The sequence below is a fragment of the Gouania willdenowi genome, chromosome 12 (genome assembly GCF_900634775.1).
Source record: "Gouania willdenowi chromosome 12, fGouWil2.1, whole genome shotgun sequence".
Taxonomy (NCBI): domain Eukaryota; kingdom Metazoa; phylum Chordata; class Actinopteri; order Blenniiformes; family Gobiesocidae; genus Gouania; species Gouania willdenowi.
This window is the reverse complement of record NC_041055.1, coordinates 1,875,843-1,895,830: the sequence shown is the minus strand read 5'-3', so window position 1 is coordinate 1,895,830 and position 19,988 is coordinate 1,875,843. Positions and strand designations below refer to the sequence as shown.

The 19,988-nt window shown below is 39.3% G+C and overlaps 1 protein-coding gene across 1 annotated transcript in view; it reads left to right on the top strand.

The window, feature by feature from the left end:
• The first annotated feature begins 1,295 nt into the window (after positions 1-1,295).
• The window catches only part of LOC114473613 (AP-3 complex subunit beta-1-like), a 36,080-nt gene continuing 17,387 nt past the window's right edge, over positions 1,296-19,988 (top strand). The window contains exons 1-4 of the mRNA XM_028463352.1: positions 1,296-1,320; positions 1,971-2,074; positions 12,913-13,141; positions 18,460-18,544. Coding sequence (XP_028319153.1) covers positions 2,024-2,074; positions 12,913-13,141; positions 18,460-18,544 — 365 coding nt within the window. The 5' untranslated portion in view covers positions 1,296-1,320; positions 1,971-2,023. The remainder of the gene's footprint in view (positions 1,321-1,970; positions 2,075-12,912; positions 13,142-18,459; positions 18,545-19,988) is intronic.

Genomic DNA, 19,988 nt, shown 5'->3' with positions numbered 1-19,988 from the left:
ATATTTCTATACTCTTTTGTTTTCCAGCGGTTCAGATGAAAACGGTAACGGACCCGTTGACCACGACAGCGCTCGTCCGCTGAGAGCTCCTCGGAGTCGGGCTCAGGACTCTGAGGATACTCAGCAGACTCCCCACCACCACAGAAGAAGAACGCGAACAAATCACAATCCAAGGTAACGTTAATGTTGTGCCACGGGTTCACCGAAGGAAATGAATCATCCACAGTAGATGTTATTCTCTTCTTACAAACAAAGCAAAGGAAAAGTTATTTTAATTTTATTGTAGTTGTGTGTTAGTGAAGTCATTTTAGTGATTTTTAAAGTCTGTCATTTGTGTGTTCTTGGAGTGATTTTGGTGCATTTTTGCTCTTAGTATGTGTAATTTGCTTGTTTTTTTAGTCTTTTTGTAGATTTATATTTAATGTTGTGTATTTTTTATCATTTTGTGTTTTAATGTAGTCTTTTTGTTGCTTTTCTGAGTCATTTTGGCATTTTGTTGTCAGTTTGTGTAATTTTCTGTAATTTTGCATATTTTTGGAGTCATTTTGTGCGTTTACTTTCGTTGGACGCACAAAATTAGATCGAGTGGCCCTCGGGCCACCTGTAACCCATGTCTCATATACAACAACAAGGATATAGATAAATAAATTGTAAATAATATAAAGCAAAGTAAATATGTGTTAAATGATGATGGACATCTAAATGTGTCAGAAAATTGTCCCTGTGTTTAATAACAATGTGATTATTAAATGTAGATATTGAGTCTAGATATTTGGCCTCTGTTGCCATAGTAACACATGTTGAGCGATCATCTTTTTTTTCCCCGTAGCTCCATCGGTGCCACCTGTTGGCGTCCTCGCCCTCCCGTTGCTTTTCTGCTCTATGAAATTCTCATTTCATCCACTTTGTCGTGTGACAGCGTATGAATTATTCATCCTCTTCCTCTTCCTCTTCCTCCCGCTGGTAACCAGGCTTCATCTCCATCCTCGCTCACAGAGAATCAGATACGATACGGCCTCACACTTTAGCGGCCCCGTGTGTTGTTTTTCTTCGTACGGATGCAGAGTGGATTTTCTGCTTCTTTTTATGGATGTTTTAAAAACGGCTCCAGGGCGTGTGTTGTAATCCCCACCATGGCGTGCACGTAAAGCGATCTGTGCACGTTCCCAGCATGTTGCGTGTGATAAAAACATATCTCTGAGACTCCAAACGGTGAAATTGAAACTTCAACTCCTCACTTCTCTCTCTTCGTTGTGTCCCTCTCTCCAGGTGGTGATGGATAACTCAAAACCAAGTCTCCTTATTGGAATTTAGACGACTGTGAGTCATCCGTCTTCACTTTGTCCTCCACTAGATGAGGAACATATTCTCAAATATCAGCTCAGATGAGATAAAAGTGGTTAAAAACCTGTTGCATCAGAGATGAGGATGACACGTAGGGACCGAGTTGTAGATATTTACGGACACGGTTCACAGGTTGAAAAAGAAACAAACATGACTCCCTCTAGTGTGACCTGTAGAATCACACAGTTTTGTGTAGCGTTTTTTTTTGTTCGCGTTTTAGCGACATGGTGAAGTTTTCAAGTATATCCAGTTGCAAGCAAGGTACAGTACAAACCACGCCCACACAAGCAAATTTTCAATACGCTGAGAATGTGCGACGGTGGCCGGTGAAGAAAGTTTTAATGTAACCTCCAATTTAGCCAGGTAGCGGTTAGGGTTAGTGGAAAGGGGGCGTATTTTGTAGGGGGTGTGGTTTGTAGTGGCTGCTGCTGCTGCTAGACCTTTCTTGAAGTTTTACCGCTGCCGTCAACACTGCTACCACGTTAGCTAGCTACGATAGCACAATGGAAGCATTAGCCAACACAGCTACACATCACTGGTTCATGCATATCCAATATGATATTGGATATTCAATATGATTGTTATGATATGCATGAACCCTAACCGTGTTTGTATCTTTCCTTCAGTTTCTCCTGTTCCTGTGAACACGTCCCAGTCTTCAGTCCTGTCTCCCAGCCTGATGTCTGACCTGGAGGGCCTGTCCCTGTCCAACATGTCCCCCACTCTACAGGTTAGTGCAGCTGTCCCTGTCCAACATGTCCCCCGCTTTATGGGTCAGTCAGTGTCACACGCTCTGTCGGTTAGGGATTTCTGTGCTGGTTTTGTATTTTTGTTTTGGTTTTATACACTTTTTTGTTATTTTTGGTGTTGTCTGGTATTTATGGCGTTGTTTTGGGTAAATCTTTTGTATTTCTGTTGTTTTTGTATATTTTTCTGTTTTTGTGTTATTTTTGCTGTCCCTTGTGTATTTTTCTGTAATTGTTTCTGTTCTTTTGAGTCTTTTCTTGTCTTTCTGTTGTCCTTTTTGTCACTTTTCTATTTTTGGTGTTTTGGGGTTTTTTGTTGTCCTTGCGTAATTGTCATTTAAAGTTTTTTGTTGTTGTTGTTGTTTTCTGTTATCTTTTGTGTTGTCTTGTGTTTTTTGGAGTACTTTTGTAAATGTTTGTTCATTTTTAGCAATTTTCAGTAAATCTTTTGTATTTCTATTGTTTTTACATTTTTTTTGTTTTGTTTTTGTGTTATTTTTGTTGTTCCTTGTGTATTTTTCTTTAATTTCACATGTTCTCTCTTGTCTTTTTGTTGTCCTTTTTTGTCACTTCTATATACAGTGTGGCAAAAAAATATTTAGTCAGCCACCAATTGTGCAAATTCTCCCACTTAAAAAGATGAGAGCGACTGTAATTTTCATCATAGGTAAACCTCAACTATGAGACAACATGAGAGAAAAAAGGTTTTCTCACACTGTTGCTGGTATTTTGGTCCATTCCTCCATGCAGATCTCCTCTAGAGCAGTGATGTTTTGGGGTTGTTGCTGGGCAACACAGATTTTCAACTCCCTCCAAAGATTTTCTATGGGGTTGAGATCTGGAGACTGGCTAGGCCACTCCAGGACCTTGAAATGCTTCTTTCGAAGCCACTCCTTCATTGCCAGGGCGATGTGTTTGGGATCATTGTCGTGCTGAAAGACCCAGCTACGTTTCATCCTCAAAGCCCTTGCTGAGGAAGGACATTTTCACTCAAAATCTCACGATACATGGCCCCATTCATTCTTTCCTTTACACAGATCAGTCGTCCTGGTCCCTTTGCAGAGAAACAGCCCCAAAGCATGATGTTACCACCCCATGCTTTACAGTAGGTATTGTGGTCTTTCTCCTCCAAACACGACAAGTTGAGTTTTTACCAAAAAGTTCTATTTTTGTTTCATCTGACCATATGACATTCACCCAATCCTCTTCTGGATCATCTAAATGCTCTCTAGCAAACTTCAGGCGGGCGTGGACATGTAGTGGCTTAAGCAGGGGGACACGTCTGGTACTACAGGGTTTGAGTCCCTGGTGGCGTTACTGATGGTAGCCTTTGTTACTTTGGTCCCAGCTCTCTGCAGGTCATTCACTACGTCCCCCCGTGTGGTTCTGGGATTTTTGCTCACCGTTCTTGTGATCATTTTGACCCCATGGGGTGAGACCTTGCGTGGAGCCCCAGATGGAGGGAGATTATCAGTGGTCTTGTATGTCTTCCATTTTCTAATAATTGCTCCCACAGTTGATTTCTTCACAACAAGCTGTTTACCTATTGCAGATTCAGTCTACCCAGCCTGGTGCAGGTCTACCATTTAGTTTCTGGTGTCCTTTGACAGCTCTTTGGTCTTGGCCATAGTGGAGTTTGGAGTGTGACTGTTTGAGGTTGTGGACAGGTGTGTTTTATACTGATAACCAGTTCCAACAGGTTCCATTAATACAGGTAACGAGTGGAGGAGGAGCCTCTTAGAGAAGAAGTTACAGGTCTGTGAGAGACACAAATCTGGCTTGTTTGTAGATGACCAACTACTTATTTTACTGAGGGTTTTACCAATTAATTCATTAAAAATCCTACAATGTTATTTTCTGGAATTTTTTTTCTCAGTTTGTCTGTCATAGTTGAGGTTTGTCTATGATGAAAATTACAGGTCTCTCATCTTTTTAAGTGGGAGAAATTACACAATTGGTGGATGACTAAATACTTTTTTGCCCCACTGTATATTTCTATTTTCTGTATTTTGTTTGGCTTATGTAATTTATTTCTGTAATTTCGCATTTTTTTTAAAGTCATTTTGTCATATTTACTTTGAGGGCTGCACATATTCAGACCATATGTGGTGTAATGTTTTTTTAAATTAAAAATAAAATCCCCCCATTCGTTTCTCTGATAATTAAATTTTTGATTCATTTGTTTTTGGGTAAAACTCCTGACAGATCAAAGTGAATTATCAGACCCGTGTCTTCTATTGGTGATCTTCTGTTAGTGACAGAGTGAGAGAATGAAGTCCATGTCTGATTGTCTCTCTCTTGTGTAACATTTCAGCTCCAGGTTTTAACTCCTGACCTTTTCCCGTGCTCTTATATTTATGGCCAGTCTGGACCATCCAGCAGCTCTGTCCGTTCCCTCACCCTCTCCCAGTCTGTCTCGCCCCCTCACTCTCCTTATTTCCTTAAACTCTCTGTGGGCGAGTCCGCCTCCCATTCTCTCTCTGTCAGTGTTGCGTCCCCCGGTGTCTCCGTGTCTGATGGTTGACCTTTCCCACAGTGACGGCTCCTTTCTCTCCTCGCCCACAGCTGTGGGTTGTGTACCTCGTATCCTCTGGCCTCATGGGACAACTGTGTATTTGTGTCAAATACAAACCAAGAGCCACGTGTTACAAGACCTGAGTGAAAATGTGGTACACAACAAAAGCAGCTCAACTGTGAGACTATTCTCAGCTTATGTAGTAGTGCCATAGTTTTTCAACCTTTATCAGCCCGCCACCCTCAAAAATAAAGGTCCCAGAGAGCGGGGACCCCCCACTAGCTGAAGGTGGTTTGAACACAGACATGGACCATTGAAGAGCAGTCATGTGGAGACAGACCATCTATAAGGGGGAATAAAGGGAGAGATTTTTTGGGGTCCATCCATAAAGTCAGTAAAATGATGGTCCATTGTTTTATGAATCTGTGATAACCACATTTATTTATTCATCTGAATAATATCCCCTGTTATCCAGGACGTTTATTATTATTATTATAGTCATCTTAAAGATGGAAAGTCCTGGTTTTAATCACAAATAAAATGGGTTCAAAGTGACCAAATATGGTGGAAAAGGTGGTGAAATGAGATTTTAAAAACCATAGAAATGGGTTAAAAGTTGCAAATTAGAGTGGATAAAAACAGACAGAAAAAGTGGTCAAAAGGTTCAAAGTGTTTAACTGGCAAATAATGGGCATGACAAATAGTGAATGTGTATAAATTGGCAAAAATAAGCATAAAAATATTGTGAAAGAGGGTTAAGTGACAATAATGGGTCAACATATGGATCATTAAGTGGAAAAAAGTGGTCGAAAGGGTTTAAAAAAATGCCCAAAAATTAGCTGAAAAGGTCAGAAATGGTAATAATGTTAGCAAAAATGCATTAAAAGGAGCAAAATATGGCAAGAAAAAGTGCTTAAAATAGGTTATAAATATGCAAAGTTTTGGTGGAGTTAGCAGAAAGGGTAAAAATATGCATAAATTTGCTCAATTGGTCAGAAATGATTCTTGGTTTCTTGAGAGCATCCCAAAGTCTTGCGACCCCAAGGTTAAGAACCCCTACTCTAAAGGAGTGGAAATACAAGGAGCTTGTACTGAATACTGCTACATCAAGGCCGTTAGGGAGACGTTAAAACTGACAGACATTTTTTTACATAAAACCTCCCTTTTTTTGTTATTTTTTATTTCTCTTTTTATTTTTTCATTTTTTTTTCCAGGGTAAATCCTAATTTAAAAAGTAGGAACAATTACTTTAAAATGCAAAATAATCATGAAATATGGTGAAAGAGGTTAAAGTGACATCATGGGTCACATATGGATCATTAAGTGGAAAAGTGGTGGAAAGTGTTTTTAAGTAATTAAAATGTCTTGAAAGTGGAAAAAATGTGTAGAAGAGGAATTGAAATTTGATGGAAAAGTGGTAAAAGTAGGAGTAGTGTAGCAAAAATGAATTAAAAAAAACAAAAATAGTTAAAAAGGTGGTGAAATGGGATTTTAAAAACCACAGAAATTTAATAAAAGGTGCAAATTAGAGTAGGCAAAAAATGGACAGAAAAATCAAATATTGGAAACATTTAGTTTAAACTGGTAAATTATGGGCAGGGCAAATGGTGAATGTGGTTAAATTGGCAAAAGATAAGCATGAAATATGAAGAAAGTGTTTAAAAGTGACAATAATGGTCAACATGTGCACATTAAGTGGGAAAAGTGGTGGAAATGGGTGTAAAATGACGAAAAAGTCTCGAACGTGGGAAAAAGTGTCAGAAATGGGAGTATTGTAGCAAAATACATTAAAAGAAGTAAAAGTGTGATGAAAATGTGGCAAGTTTGGTGTCATGCAGAAAAAGGGTAAAAAATAAACAAAATGGGCTCAAATTGTTAAACTATGTTTAGTTTCTTGTGAACCGCTGCTCTAAAGGAGGCAAATATAATTTATGTCTCTTTATTTTTTCCTTTTTTCTCATTTTTCTTTTCTTCCCCCATCTTCACATCCTATAGTGACACATTTAACTCAACAACCCTCCAATCACAGCCACTATAAACACTAGTGTGGTTTCCTTTCATCTAAAAGGGACTTTTGGATCATTTTTTAAAAGTTTCTTACAATCATTTCTTCTTCTCCTTCCTTTCCCGTCTCACGTCGTCTGTGAGGACGCTCCTCTCACATCCTCCGTCTGTCACTCAGTGTGATTGACGGCGGTGCTGGGGCCGGCGTTGATGCGTCCCGAGCCTTGTTAGTGCGTGTGGCTCCGCGGGTGAAGGCCGCGCCGTAATGGAGAATAGAAATGCAGATTAGAGCGGGAGCTTTTCTCACATCAGCATCTGATTTGGAGTCAATTCTATGCATAAATACATGATGGGCAACTACATTCATAGACAAGGGTAAATAAGCTCTCACCTTTATACACACACACACACACACACACGGGCGTGTACACTGGCCCTGGTGTCATTTCTATTTCTCTGCAATCTGCCCACGGAGGCAGTGAGTCAGTCTCAGCTGAGCGCTCGGGCCTTTTTAGAGAATTACTGCATGGTTATCAAAGGCATTTAGATTAACCCCGGTCACTGTCTCTGACCCCCCCACCCTCCTCTCTCCACACGCCGCCGCTCCCTCTAATAACATTTTGACATTAGGATCTCTCACAAATGCCTCTTAAATCCACCCCCCTTCCCCCCGGCCCGGCCCCCAAACCTCCTCCGACCGTGGTCCGCGTGTGCGCCGCCGCGGCCCGGGCTGATAACTTTTCATTCATAATTAGCGGTCGGCGAATGGGGCTGCGTTGAGAGGAAATTGAACTGTCAGCGGAGTGGCGCAGGGCGTTTGACCCCATCACGCCCAGAGGGGGCCATCATAATTTGTTCATTTGGTGTCCATCAGGCGGGCTCCTGCGTCTCCTGCTCACACGCTGACCCCCGCCGTAGCGAGCCCTCTGGGTTCACGTCTAATTATGAATCTCAGGAAGACCCCGAGCTCCTCCCGTAGCAAAGCTACTGCCACTCACAGCGTCTGAAACAAACACAGGAATGAATATCACTAGATGGTTATTGTGCTGCTGTTAAAGCTGATCGCTTCTATAGATCTGAGTCGAGTCATTTGGGTCGTCCCCTTCTCCCAGTACACGCAACGTCTTTCAATTCATTTTAATTATATTTTCTCAGTATTACTTCAGCAAGGAGAATAATGTTTGCTACAGAAAGAATGTTTGCTATGGGAAAGAAGTCGGTCATGGGAGAACGTCGGCTAAGGGAAAAATATTGATTAGGAGAAAAACATCGGTCATGAGAGAAATGAAGGTAAACAAACGTTGGCTATGAAAAAAAATACCACAAGTTGAACCTTGGCAACGGGAAAAATGTCGGCAACGGGAAAAACATGGTGAAAAAACTTGACTACGGAAAAAATGTTTGCAACTGGAAAAACGTTGGTCTTGAGAAATATGTCGGCTACAAAAAAGTCGGCAATGAGAGAAACATTGACCATGGGAAAATAGTCAGTGTGTGTATATATATATATTTATTATTTTATTTTTTTTAATCATCGGCAATGTGAAAAACGGTCACGAAAAATGAGGGTTAAAAAAACTTTGGCTACAGGAGTCCATCAGGCGGGCTTCTGCGTCGTAGCGAGCACTCTCGGTTCACGTCTAATTATGCAGACCTCAAACTCCTCCCGTAGCAAAGCTACTGCCACTCAGCGTCTGAACCAAAACAGGAATGAATATCATTAGATGGTTATTGTGCTGCTGTTAAAGCTGATCGCTTCTATAGATCTGAGTCGAGTCATTTAAATCATTTGGGTTGTCCCCCTTCCCCAGCATTCTTAGATAATTTAAAAAAAAGTATTTCAATGTATTTGTATTGTAATTTTGTCGGTAAGGAAAATGTCAGCTACAGAAAAAACTTTAGCTTTGGGAAAACATCGGACAAGAAAATAATTTAAGAGAAAAACGTTGGCTACCACAGAAATATGGGTAAAAAACATTGGTTATGAGATGGGAAAATATGGGTAAAAAAAAAAAATAGATGCGATGGAATGTGGGTAAATAAATGCTGGTTACGTATACTGTCGGCCATGTCAGAAATTTCAGCAAAGGGAAAAACATCCGTTACGGAAAAATCGTCGGCTGTGGGAAAAACGTTGATTATGAAAAACGTCAGCTACGGGAAAAATGTGGGGGAAAAACTCGGCACAGAGAAAAACGTCGATCGGGAAGAAAACCCCGACCAAGTGAAAAATGTGAGAAAAAAGTGTCGGCCGTGTTGGAAACTTCAGCTTAGGGAAAAAACTTTGGCATCTGAAAAAATATGGATTAAAAAACGTTGGCAAGGGGAAAAAGCCGACGAAGAGAAAAGAACATCTGCTATGAGAGAAACATTGATTATGGGAAAATTATGATTCCAATGAAAATATCCTTTAAAAAAGGTCATACATTTTAATTTACACTTATAATACTAATAATAATATCCATCTCTAGCGTTTTAAATCTGAGCATTTGGACGCTTTATTAATATTATTATTATTATTGTATGTTTTAAATTTTAAAATGTCCACTTGGATCACTTCCTGTGTGCAGAAACGCTGTTGGCTCTTTAATGTGGGAACATGAAGGACACCAGTGGTTCTCAATAACGCGCCCCATTATTGCTAATGCTCCTAAATGAAAAATTTCACTATTAATTGTTTTTGAATAGCTAATTTAGGGACAAATTGACACAAATGAACTAACCTCTGTCTGCAGACTTCTGCTTACATTAAAGTAGCTTCAGGTGGCCGTAGTAACATTTCTTTAATTCAATTTAAGTCAAGGTCCCCCGTTAATTGTCATCTCCTGACTGAAGGGAACAATTAGTCCCTAAAGTCAAGCACGCGTCCCTTTACTTTATCCCCCCTCGCCTCCCGTGTAGCGCCCTAATGGGATCCCGTCCTCGTTTTCAGCGCCTCAAGAAGCAGAAATGGATTTTCAATTCATGTCCATACGTCTCCGTCCCGTTTCTTCTAAATTATCCTCCGTACGGCGGTGGCGCCATGAGGCTCCTACGGCTGCTGTTAGCCCTATGTCAGCGGGATTTTCAGGTCATTTGCCAGAGAGGATGCTGGGAATGCCGCGTCCGGGCCTCTGAAGGTGACTCGGGTGTGTGTGTGTGTGTGTGTGTCATCCATCACCTGCGCTTCCTTTAAGTTGATGCATAATAGAGCCTCTCAATCAACTTCCTCCCTCTGAGCCACAAGTAACACAAGGAGTCAAGGTTACGTCCGTCCTCTTCTCTTATTTACACTTCAGGTGTTGTGTGACGGGACAACAATGGATGGATGACACCGGTGTCACGCGCCAACTGTCCACTGTGGGAAATTGGTGATGATAAGCGGTTTGTTGGCGCCGCATGGAGACCTTGAAGCAGGATGCGTGTGTCAGGGAGGTAAATCTCCACCGCGATGCGCCCACAAACATTACGGCGCGCTTTATCGACACCGACCGCTCTGACACGTCCAAAAGTGTTGAGATAAATCTCCAGGCTGGCGGCGGCGTGACGGGCGCCTGCGAGGGCACGGTGGCGTTAGCGCACGGCAACAAATGTTGTTTTTGACCTCCTTCTTTAGGGGAGACGCTTGTTTTACTATTATTTATTATTTATCTACCCACGCCATGTTTGACCAGAGGGTGGCGATACACGCGACAATTTATACAACATCAATATACCTGGGAGTCGACCTCGTTTTAGTTCAGGGCCAAATATGAACCAGTTGGATCACAACTGAGCCGCAGGTTTTAGGCTGGAAAAAAACGAACAATTTCAACAATAATGTGCCCAAGTTTAAAAATACAAGTTGGACAAAATATGGTGTAAGTGACAGATATTTCAATGTCCTTTGATTTATTCATTTTAACCAATTTTTTATTTAGTTTGGAGAGATTTTGTGGAATAATTTGAGGAAAAGTTGCAGTATTTTGGAAAAACTTGGAATTTTTCAACAACAATTTACAACTGAATAATTTGACAATGATTCATTTTCACTTCCTCCTGCGGTCCGAATCGGATGCTGTGAAGGGCCAGATTTGGCCAGCGGGCCTTGACTTTGACACGTGCAATATAAAGTTTACACAAATGTAAAAAATGAACGTTTAACAACACAAGTGTTTCTGTTGATGACTCAAGAAAAGAAAACAAGTCTTCAGAAAGAATTTACATCACAAAAATAACACAAAACTGAGTAAAAATGTCTGTTCCTGCAAAACACAAAATCTGCTACAGAAAAAGTAAACTAAGCAAAAGTTCTTCGTGACAAAAAAGTAATTTACGATATATAAATGTTCATTGCTCCTAAAAAAAAAAGAAATTAAATAAGACAAAAAATCACATCATGATAATAAAAAATAACATAAAAAGGTGAGGTAAAATTTTAAAAAAATGTCTGATTCAGAAAAAAAAACTAAGAAAATGTCAGTAATGTAATGAGAAAAAGAAATTAAAATGTCAGACGCAGGAAAAAAAGTTAATTATGACAAAAAGTTTATACAAAAATGTATTTTGCTGTGAAACAATGTTTTTAAAAAATGAATAAATAAAATTCATTGCAATACAAAAAAAGATAAGTCTTTTATGATACAAAAATCTCAATAACGATGAGAAAATGTCGGCTGCAGTAAAAAAAAATCAAAATATTTGTTACGATACCAAAAGAAGGAAAAACGTCTGAGACGACAATGCCCTGTAATTAAAAACATTTAGTAAGTCTGCTCCAATAAAAAATTGTATTTAACTTTTTCATTATGTTGAGCTTTAGTGAGCAGAAGTTTTTATGGTCCAATGTTTCCACTGTTATTAATAATTATCTTCATCACTCCTTTTATCCAATCAGAGACTGTCTTCCTCTTTAACCACGTGGACATGTGTTGATGAGCTGCTAAAACCAATGGCAGGGTGTGAAAAGCGTGCATGTGTCTTCATGTTGTTCACTAATTATCACCGTCAGTCACCAGAGGAGCGAGCGCCGAAGTTTGAACAAACGTGAACATGTTGGAGCCGATGTCATGTGATCACTCCCACATCTGTGCTCATACGCACCTTATTTTTAAATCTTAAAAATCAGCGTGCCATCGTATCTTCCGTGCTTTTTCCTCGCCTCTCACGGCTAATGTCATTTCTTTCTCTGAAAAGGTAAAAGCATCTTTTTCTCCCATTCATTAGAGCTGCTTCTTATTGGCCCGTCTCCACGGAGCACCGCTGATTGAGGACTTTTTATAAATGTGTCTTCTTTGCCCCACAGAGGTAATGAAAGGGGGGGCTGTTTGGCGGCAGCTTAGCTAAGAGGTGGTGCGTTCAGGATGCTGATTGGACGTGGTAAATGGGAAGCGCGCGGCCCCTCGTGTGGATGCATTTACAAGCGAGAGCCACAACAAGGGTTTACAGTAGTTATGCTGCACAGATGTGCTTTAGCTGCTGTTTGTTGGTGGAACCTGAAAATTATGTCTCAGTTAAAGCACAAAATACACATAAAATCACTCCAAGCATTACGAAACCATAAAAATACACAAATGACCCCCAAAACTCATGAAATGACAGAGAAACACACAACAATGACTTTAAAAAAAATTACAAAACAGCAGAAATACACCCTAAAAAACACACAAATGACAGTGGAACACACAAAACGACTCCAAAATTAAAAAAAAAAGAAAAATATACAAAATGAATCTGAAAACACACGAAACGACTTCAAAAAAACAGATAAACGCATCTGATTTGATGGTCACATGACCAACATTCATGTCAGCATTAGAATAATGACCATCAGAGCATTAACACAGCAAACAACAAAAAGTTTGGTGTGTTTCCTGTTATTTTGTAGTTTTATTTAAATATTTTGTGTATTTTTGTTGTTGATTTGAATATTTTTCCCTCATCCTGTGTATTTTTGTGTGTTTTTTTTAAAGTCATTGTTGTGCATTTTTTGTTGCCATTTTGTGCATTTGATTTTTGTGTTTTTAGTCTTTTTGTGCATTTACTTAGGGCGCCTCACAAATTAGACTGATTTGGGATCATATCACATTTTCCCATAGTATTTTATACCATTTATCAAATTAGACACATCTGTTATTTTGCTAGACATTTACTCAACTGGTTTACTGGAGAAATGTAGTGTAAATGCGTCAAATTGTCCCAAAGAAACATGCATGTGAGGTACTTCTTTGTCTTGTTGCGGCCTGAATTTAAATCATTACATTTTTGAACAAGTGTTAGAATCTACAGCAGTTGTTCCACATTGTAAATATCTGTTGCTTGTGTTCTTTAACGTCCGTCCTCCAGGTCACCTCTCCGACGTTCAGCCCAGTGAAAACCCACGAGCTCCTGCACCACATGAGTGGGAAAGGTCTTTCCGCCACGTACCACTTCCCCCGGCAGCCGTGTTTGTACCAGCCCAGCATGGTGTCGGTTCAGCTCACCCTCACCAACCACTCGGACCAGATCCTGGAGGAGATCCACGTGGGGGAGCGCAGCCCGGCCGGCCTCAGCATCCACTGCTTCAACACCATCGGTGAGCATCAGCTCATTAGGAGTCACTGCAGCACTCACAGGCGTTGGTTAAAATGGTAATGACAACGTGTGATTGTTTTCATCGTTCAAAGGTCGACATGGGCAGACAAATGTCAAATTAATCCAGAAATAATCACAACTTTATGTATTTAAATTAAAACAAATCGTAATTAAACAGACAACAGCTTCTACCATCACTTTTATTACACAGGATTAACTCTGCTTCACGTTGCCAGATACAGCTGATAATTCTGCACAGAAACGATCAAAAATTCACTAAAATGTCCCCAAATCCTCTTCTTTATACACATTAAACCTAACCTGGCAACACAGCTTCTGCAGTGTGGTACATCTGCTCAGTGTTGCCAGATACAGCAGATGATTCTGCACAAAAACAGTCAAAAATCAGCTAAAATGCCTTTAAACCCTCCTCTTAATACACATTAAGCCCAACCTGGCAACACAGCTTGAACTGTAAGAAAGTAGGAAGTGCAAATATTTGTGTGAGAATTAATTAATTAAAGTTAGTAGAAAACAAATACCTGAAAACCTACTGACGTATGATTCAATCGCAACTTAAATTCCTTAACAATTGATCTCAGTGGAGTTAATCCTGAGTTACTGGTGAGTTAATTTCACCTTAAAATGCAGTTAATTGAGTCAATCGCAAAATCAAGTTTATCATGTGTTATAGTGAGTTAAAAGTAATGTCACCAGAAAACGACAAAACAAATACTTGTGAGCTACGTACTTAAGTTAATAGTTATTCACAAGATAAACGTGACCTATTCATGAGTTAACTGTGAAATAATCACATTTTAAAAGTAGAAAAATGACATGAAATGAAAGAACAAATACCTGAAAGTATGATTTGATCACAAACTACTTAATCTCAAGTTAATTGAGATTTAAAATCATGAATTAATTGTATGTTTGAGGTTTAATTTAGTATTTGAGGTTTATTTTTTTAAACTCACCTGTTTTCTGGAGTTTTAGCCTCTGAAAAGTCACTTTCATGACACTTCTAAAAACAGGCTGTTTTGGGGCATTCATGCATATGCTTGAGTGGGCGTGTCTACAGACGCTCTTGGAGAAGGCGTGGCTTGCACTTATATTATACTGCATCAGTGTTTAGTGTGTGGGATTCTAACTGATCGTCATAGCAATTTTCTTTTTGCTATCCACACACTCTTGTTATGGTTTTCAAGCCAAAAAACTGCACATTAGAGAAAACACATGGCTATTTAAGAGGCTATTGTGATTGTGAGTCCGACAAAAACGCTGTTTCAGGATGTGTTCATCATTAACAATCAGTTGTTTCAAACACTCACCGGAACTGCTAAGTCACTTCCATGTCCTCCTCACCTCTTCTGACCATTTATTTAAGATGATAGTTCATTGTTTTGTTCAACCGCAGCATTGCATTTGGTCACAAACACGTCTGATCATCCTATAAATGTGATACAAGGTGATTAAAGTCAAAGTGATTGTGAGCGCTCATGCTACGCTTCGGATAATCTATATACTGGACGTAAAGATATCGACCTGCCTTTGCCATGTTTGTTTAACTTGTGAGGTAGTTTGAGAGGGAGGAGCTTACATTCTTATGTAGGGTAGGAGGAGCCAGGATTGTCAGGAGGAGGAGTTTCCACCTTATGACTCATAAGGAGGCAAAAATCCAACTGTCCCCTTTGGAGTTGACTTTCTACAAAATGTGGAATAACAAGGGAGGGAGGAAACAGAGCTTTGTCAACTTTGTCCCTCTGAATGAGGCTAAAGGAATGTTTATCACCGTAGCAACACCATTAGAAAGTGATTTTTTCATAATACAGCCCCTTCAATAACGCGTTGCCTACTAATCACAAGTTAAAAGTAAAAACTTGCCTGAAAACTAGTGTAAATAATAAAAAACCCTACTGTAGTACAGAAACAAAGTATTTATACTGTACTTATTGTAATATAATCTATTGAATTAATGATTCTTTAGTTCAGAATGGTTTATGTTAGATCTCTCTATTGTTTGCACCTTTTGTGAACCTTCTACATGTGAAGTCTTCCTGTAATGGTCGACATCAACACTGATTCACCTGCAGTGAGTACACACACACACACACACACACACACACACACACACTCCCAACGACTGCAGAGTCTGGTGTTAAACCCTTTGATTCCAGTCGATCCCTGTTATTCCGTAGCTCATGAAAGCCTCCACTGTCACATATTTTTTTCTCTGTTCAATGGGAGGGTGATAACACACACACACAACGCACCACAACACCACACACACAGGAACAAATATTGGTGAGTGCGGTGGAGCGTGGTGAAGCTGCCGATTGCAGAGGATTGATTGTGTATTGAAGGAAGTGGAGCAGCCAAGTGTGGCTGATTTGGATTGATTGAGCTCTGTGACTGGAGATGGTTCTCTAAGTGGCTGAGGATCCTCGATGAATGCAGACAAAGGCTCACGTCGTACTGTTTATGTGAATGACATGAGTCTGTGTTTAAGGACAAATATTGACGTCTGTAGGAGTCCTCGAACCCATAACACAAGAAACACATTTAAACTACAGGACACGAGACTTTGACTCAGGAAATACGCAAAAAAATTTTTAAAAAAATACATTTACTGAAAAAAAGTCGTCTGAATAAATGAAACCTTAACATATTCAGGAAATGGAAGGAAGGGGGAAGTCACAATTTTTCAAAATAAAATTACCAGAACATAGAAAAAATAATTTTGTTTTTATGCCCAACATAAACCGGTAATGACCCACGACCCAGTGGTTGAGGACCACTGATATATTATTTATATTGTTGGATGGTTTTACTTTAACTTATGGTCAATAAAAGAACATTTATGGCAGTGTTTTTCAACCTTGGGGTCATAACTCTATGTGGGGCTGTCTTAAATGTCTTATAAAAAAATTACTGATTACAAATATACAGTATATAAATATCTATTAATCTATATATTGAATTCATTGACTGCGACAAGATGGGCTATTGTTGTAATTAGCGCTATATAAAATGAAGTTTAAATTGAACTGAATCATTATTAAATAATTTTTATAATCAAAACAAAACATTACATTTTAAATCTGTATAAAAGTATCTGATCATGGCTACTTTGTATCTTTAACACAGGAGAACAAACAGGATCAAAAACTAGTTCTAGGGGTGAAGAAATATCTTTGGGGTCACCATAAATTTGTGATATTGAAATGGGGTCACGATCCATAAAAAGGTTGGGAACCATTGGTTTATGGGAAGTGATGCAGAGAGTGCAAAGCCAGAAGAGAAACTACACATCTGTGCTGGGCCTGGGAACGTGTGAGTTACAGAGGAACCAACGCATTAAACATTAAACATAGCACAAAGAGCTTTACTGTAGAATAAAAGGAAACAAAAACACACAAAACAAGATGTAGAATGATTAAAATGTTACAACATGAATACTTTATGATTATTTCCCACAATGCACCTTGAAAATACCTCAGTTATGTACTGTATGTGTTTAGCAGTAAAGTTTGAAAAACAATAAGGTTTTAACACCAGTGACACAGAGCAAAAGTTTTGTTGTGTTTGGTCTGTCCGTTTCCACGGCAACAGTGTTTTGGTTTTTGAAAAACTGAACTTGTTAAGACTGACTCCAGATTGGAAGTTTTTGAAAACGCTTCCTTCTCCATGTAAACAGGGAAACGACACTTCCTGTTCAGTTAAATTCACACCAACAAAGTGTTGATTTACTTCATCATCACTTGGATCAGAGAAGACGTATTTCACGTCTGCACCAGATTCTGACCAATCACAGAGCTGCACTCCCTGTTTGGATTAGAGCGAGAGAGACTCACAAATGGATGGTGAGGAGGTGAATGTACATGAATAAATGATGTTGAAGACTTGTAAAGCACTGGTGTTGTTTGTGTTACAGCAGCAGTAAACCTCTATGTAGCATCTGTAGCTTAGCATGGAAGCTGTTTGTCATGTTTATAGTTGGATGTAGAATGAGTGACTACATTCTACATCCTTTAAACTCTGAGATTAGTGTAAAGAAACTCACATCAGATCAGATCAGATTGTTCTACATGTGAACGCCAAATGTGAACAGTATTAGGCAGTAATGGGTTTAGTATTAAAGAGAGATCAGCTTTATTCTGGTTCAGGTTGTATTCTGTGGGTCTGATTAAAGCTGTAGTCTCACTGTGTTCAGAGGGAGTATATCTGCACATGCGCCTATTTTGGTTCTTGCCTCCATCTGTTGTCCTGGTACTTTTACTACTTCGTTTTTCTATGTTTCCCGTGGTCTCATGTAAATAAACGGAGGTCGTTTTGGAAACGTGTGAATGAGGAAATTTTTTGGTAAAAAAAAACGGAAACAGAAACAAAAAATGTTATTGTGTAAACAGGGCCTTATGCTGCGTTCACACCGGACGCGTCATGAAATGTTTACGCCACCAGATTCCATACAAAGTCAATGGGATAGACACGTTAAGAAGCTAATTATTCTCGTCTCGGGCGGCACGCTTTGATCCATGTGGCATGTGCGCTCCTGATTTTCCGTTACATTTGTCATTTGCCTGAGTTGAAACCGGACTTTTCACCCATTTCAGCATAGAGGAGAAAATAATGTTGGTGGGGTGTGACCACCTGGATGGTGAGAAGAACTGGAGTCTGGTTGGCGGCGCTTTTATATTCGCTTCAGACGCTCATATGAAGCAAATATGGGCAAAACGTTTGTCCGGTGTGAACGGAGCATTATAGTCCAGAGTGACTGACTTTTGGACTTCCCCATCATAATTTGAAACCACTATGACTTTGTAGAATATGGTAACACAAAGCTTTTATTTAGATTTCCAAAATTTCCGAAATTAGAAAAGAAACAATAGTGAATAATCTTTGAAACGTGTGTAATTTTAGACACTGTAGACGGAGTAAAGCTGGATGTGAGGCTGAGAGGTGTAGAGGACATTTGTGTTGATGGTTCACCTCGTGCTGTCAGCCTGTCAGCGCCCCCCCTCCCCCCCGGGCGCCCACCACGCCTCATCTCTCTTCATGCCGACGCTGGTGTTGACAGGCTTGTTTCTGAAATGTTGGAGTGCTTCATGTGCTGGTGTTTCCTTTGTTGTTCTGGAGCTGGAGATGAGATTGAAGGATTGGATTTCTCACACGCTGTGGCCATCGCTTTGAAGCTGGAAACACAAGCAGTGTGTGGATGTACGTCGGTTCCACTCCGATGGTACACCTCCCTCCATGCCCTTGTCACTCATATCCTCTCTTTCTTCTCTTCTTTTCTTCCTCCCGTTGTGTCTTCCTCAGAGCGACTCCAACCAGAGGCCTCGGTGACGGTGTCCATGGGGATCGACTTCAGTGACTCCACACAAGCAGCCAACTTTCAGCTCTGGTAGGAATCAGAGAGGAGCTCAGAGTAGAGCTGTGGAACATCAGGTGTTCACGTTTCAGACGCTGTAGCTTCAAAGTATTTCAATTTAAATTATTTCTAAAAACATAAGGAAAATATTCATCACGACCCAAAACTGCAAACAGAGCTCCATGTTTGATCACATGACTTATATTTATAGTTCGATCTATCGTTTGCTGCTTCTGGTTAAAGGAAATTATTGTTAATGTAAAGTTTATAGTGCGATACATTTTAAATCTAATAATAATAATAATAATAATGGTTTGCATTTACAGTATATGGCACTTTTTTTCAAGGAGACTCAAAGTGTATTATAGATGTTACAGAAACCATTATTCATTCACACCAGTCACTCACATCAGTCATACCAGTGGTGGTAAGCTACAATGTAGCCACAGCTGCCCTGGGGCAGACTGACAGAAGCATGACTGCCTCTGACCACCACCAACATTCATACGAGGCAATGTGGGTAAAGTGCCTTGCCCAAGGACACAATGACAATGACTCGTATATAGAGCGGGATTCGAACCCCCAATCCTTCGGTTATTGGACGACCCGCTCTACCACTGATTCTCGACCAAACACACGACATTTATTTTTGTGGTTCCAATCGATGAGTTATTTGAGTTGATTGTGAGTCAATCTAGTTTATCATGCTTTAATTGTATATTATTTGTAAATCACAAGTTATCCATTAGTTAATCATTAGTTAATTGTCTATAACCACAAGTTAATTGCAGGTAAATCAAGAGTTAATTGTATTTTGTGAGTTTGGCGTGAATCAATCGTATATTATTCACGAGTTAATCACAGGTAAATCCCAAATTAATTTTGAGTTAATCGTGAGTTAATTGCAGGTAAATCAAGAGTTAATTGTAAGTTAGTTGTATGTTAATTGTGACTTGTGCTTGAGTTAATTGTGGATTATTTTTGTCGTGACTTAATAGTATATTACTCACATGTTAATCACAGGTAAATCACAAGTTAATCTTGAATTATCCACCGGTAGATCACGAGTTAATTGCATTTTAAATGTGATAAGTCGCATGTTATTTATATGTTAGTTGTGAGTTAATTGTGAGTTAATCGTAAAATTAATTGTAGGTAAATCATGAGTCATTTGTGAGTTAATTTTATATTATTTACAGGTTAATTGTAGGTAAATCATTAATTCATTGAGTTCATTGCATATTACTTATCATGAGGTAATTTGCGTTAATTGCCAGATATAGTATTTATATATTAATTACACTTTATCACAATCTAGTGGTGAGTTATTAGTAATGGAATTTCAAGGTATTCTTGTGATTAATCAAATTAAAGAGGTTAACAAAACCAATAACTAATAATTATCTTTAATGGCAACATTTCTTTACATAAAGCAGTATATTAATATTTATAAATGTAGAACCATAAAGAATCACGG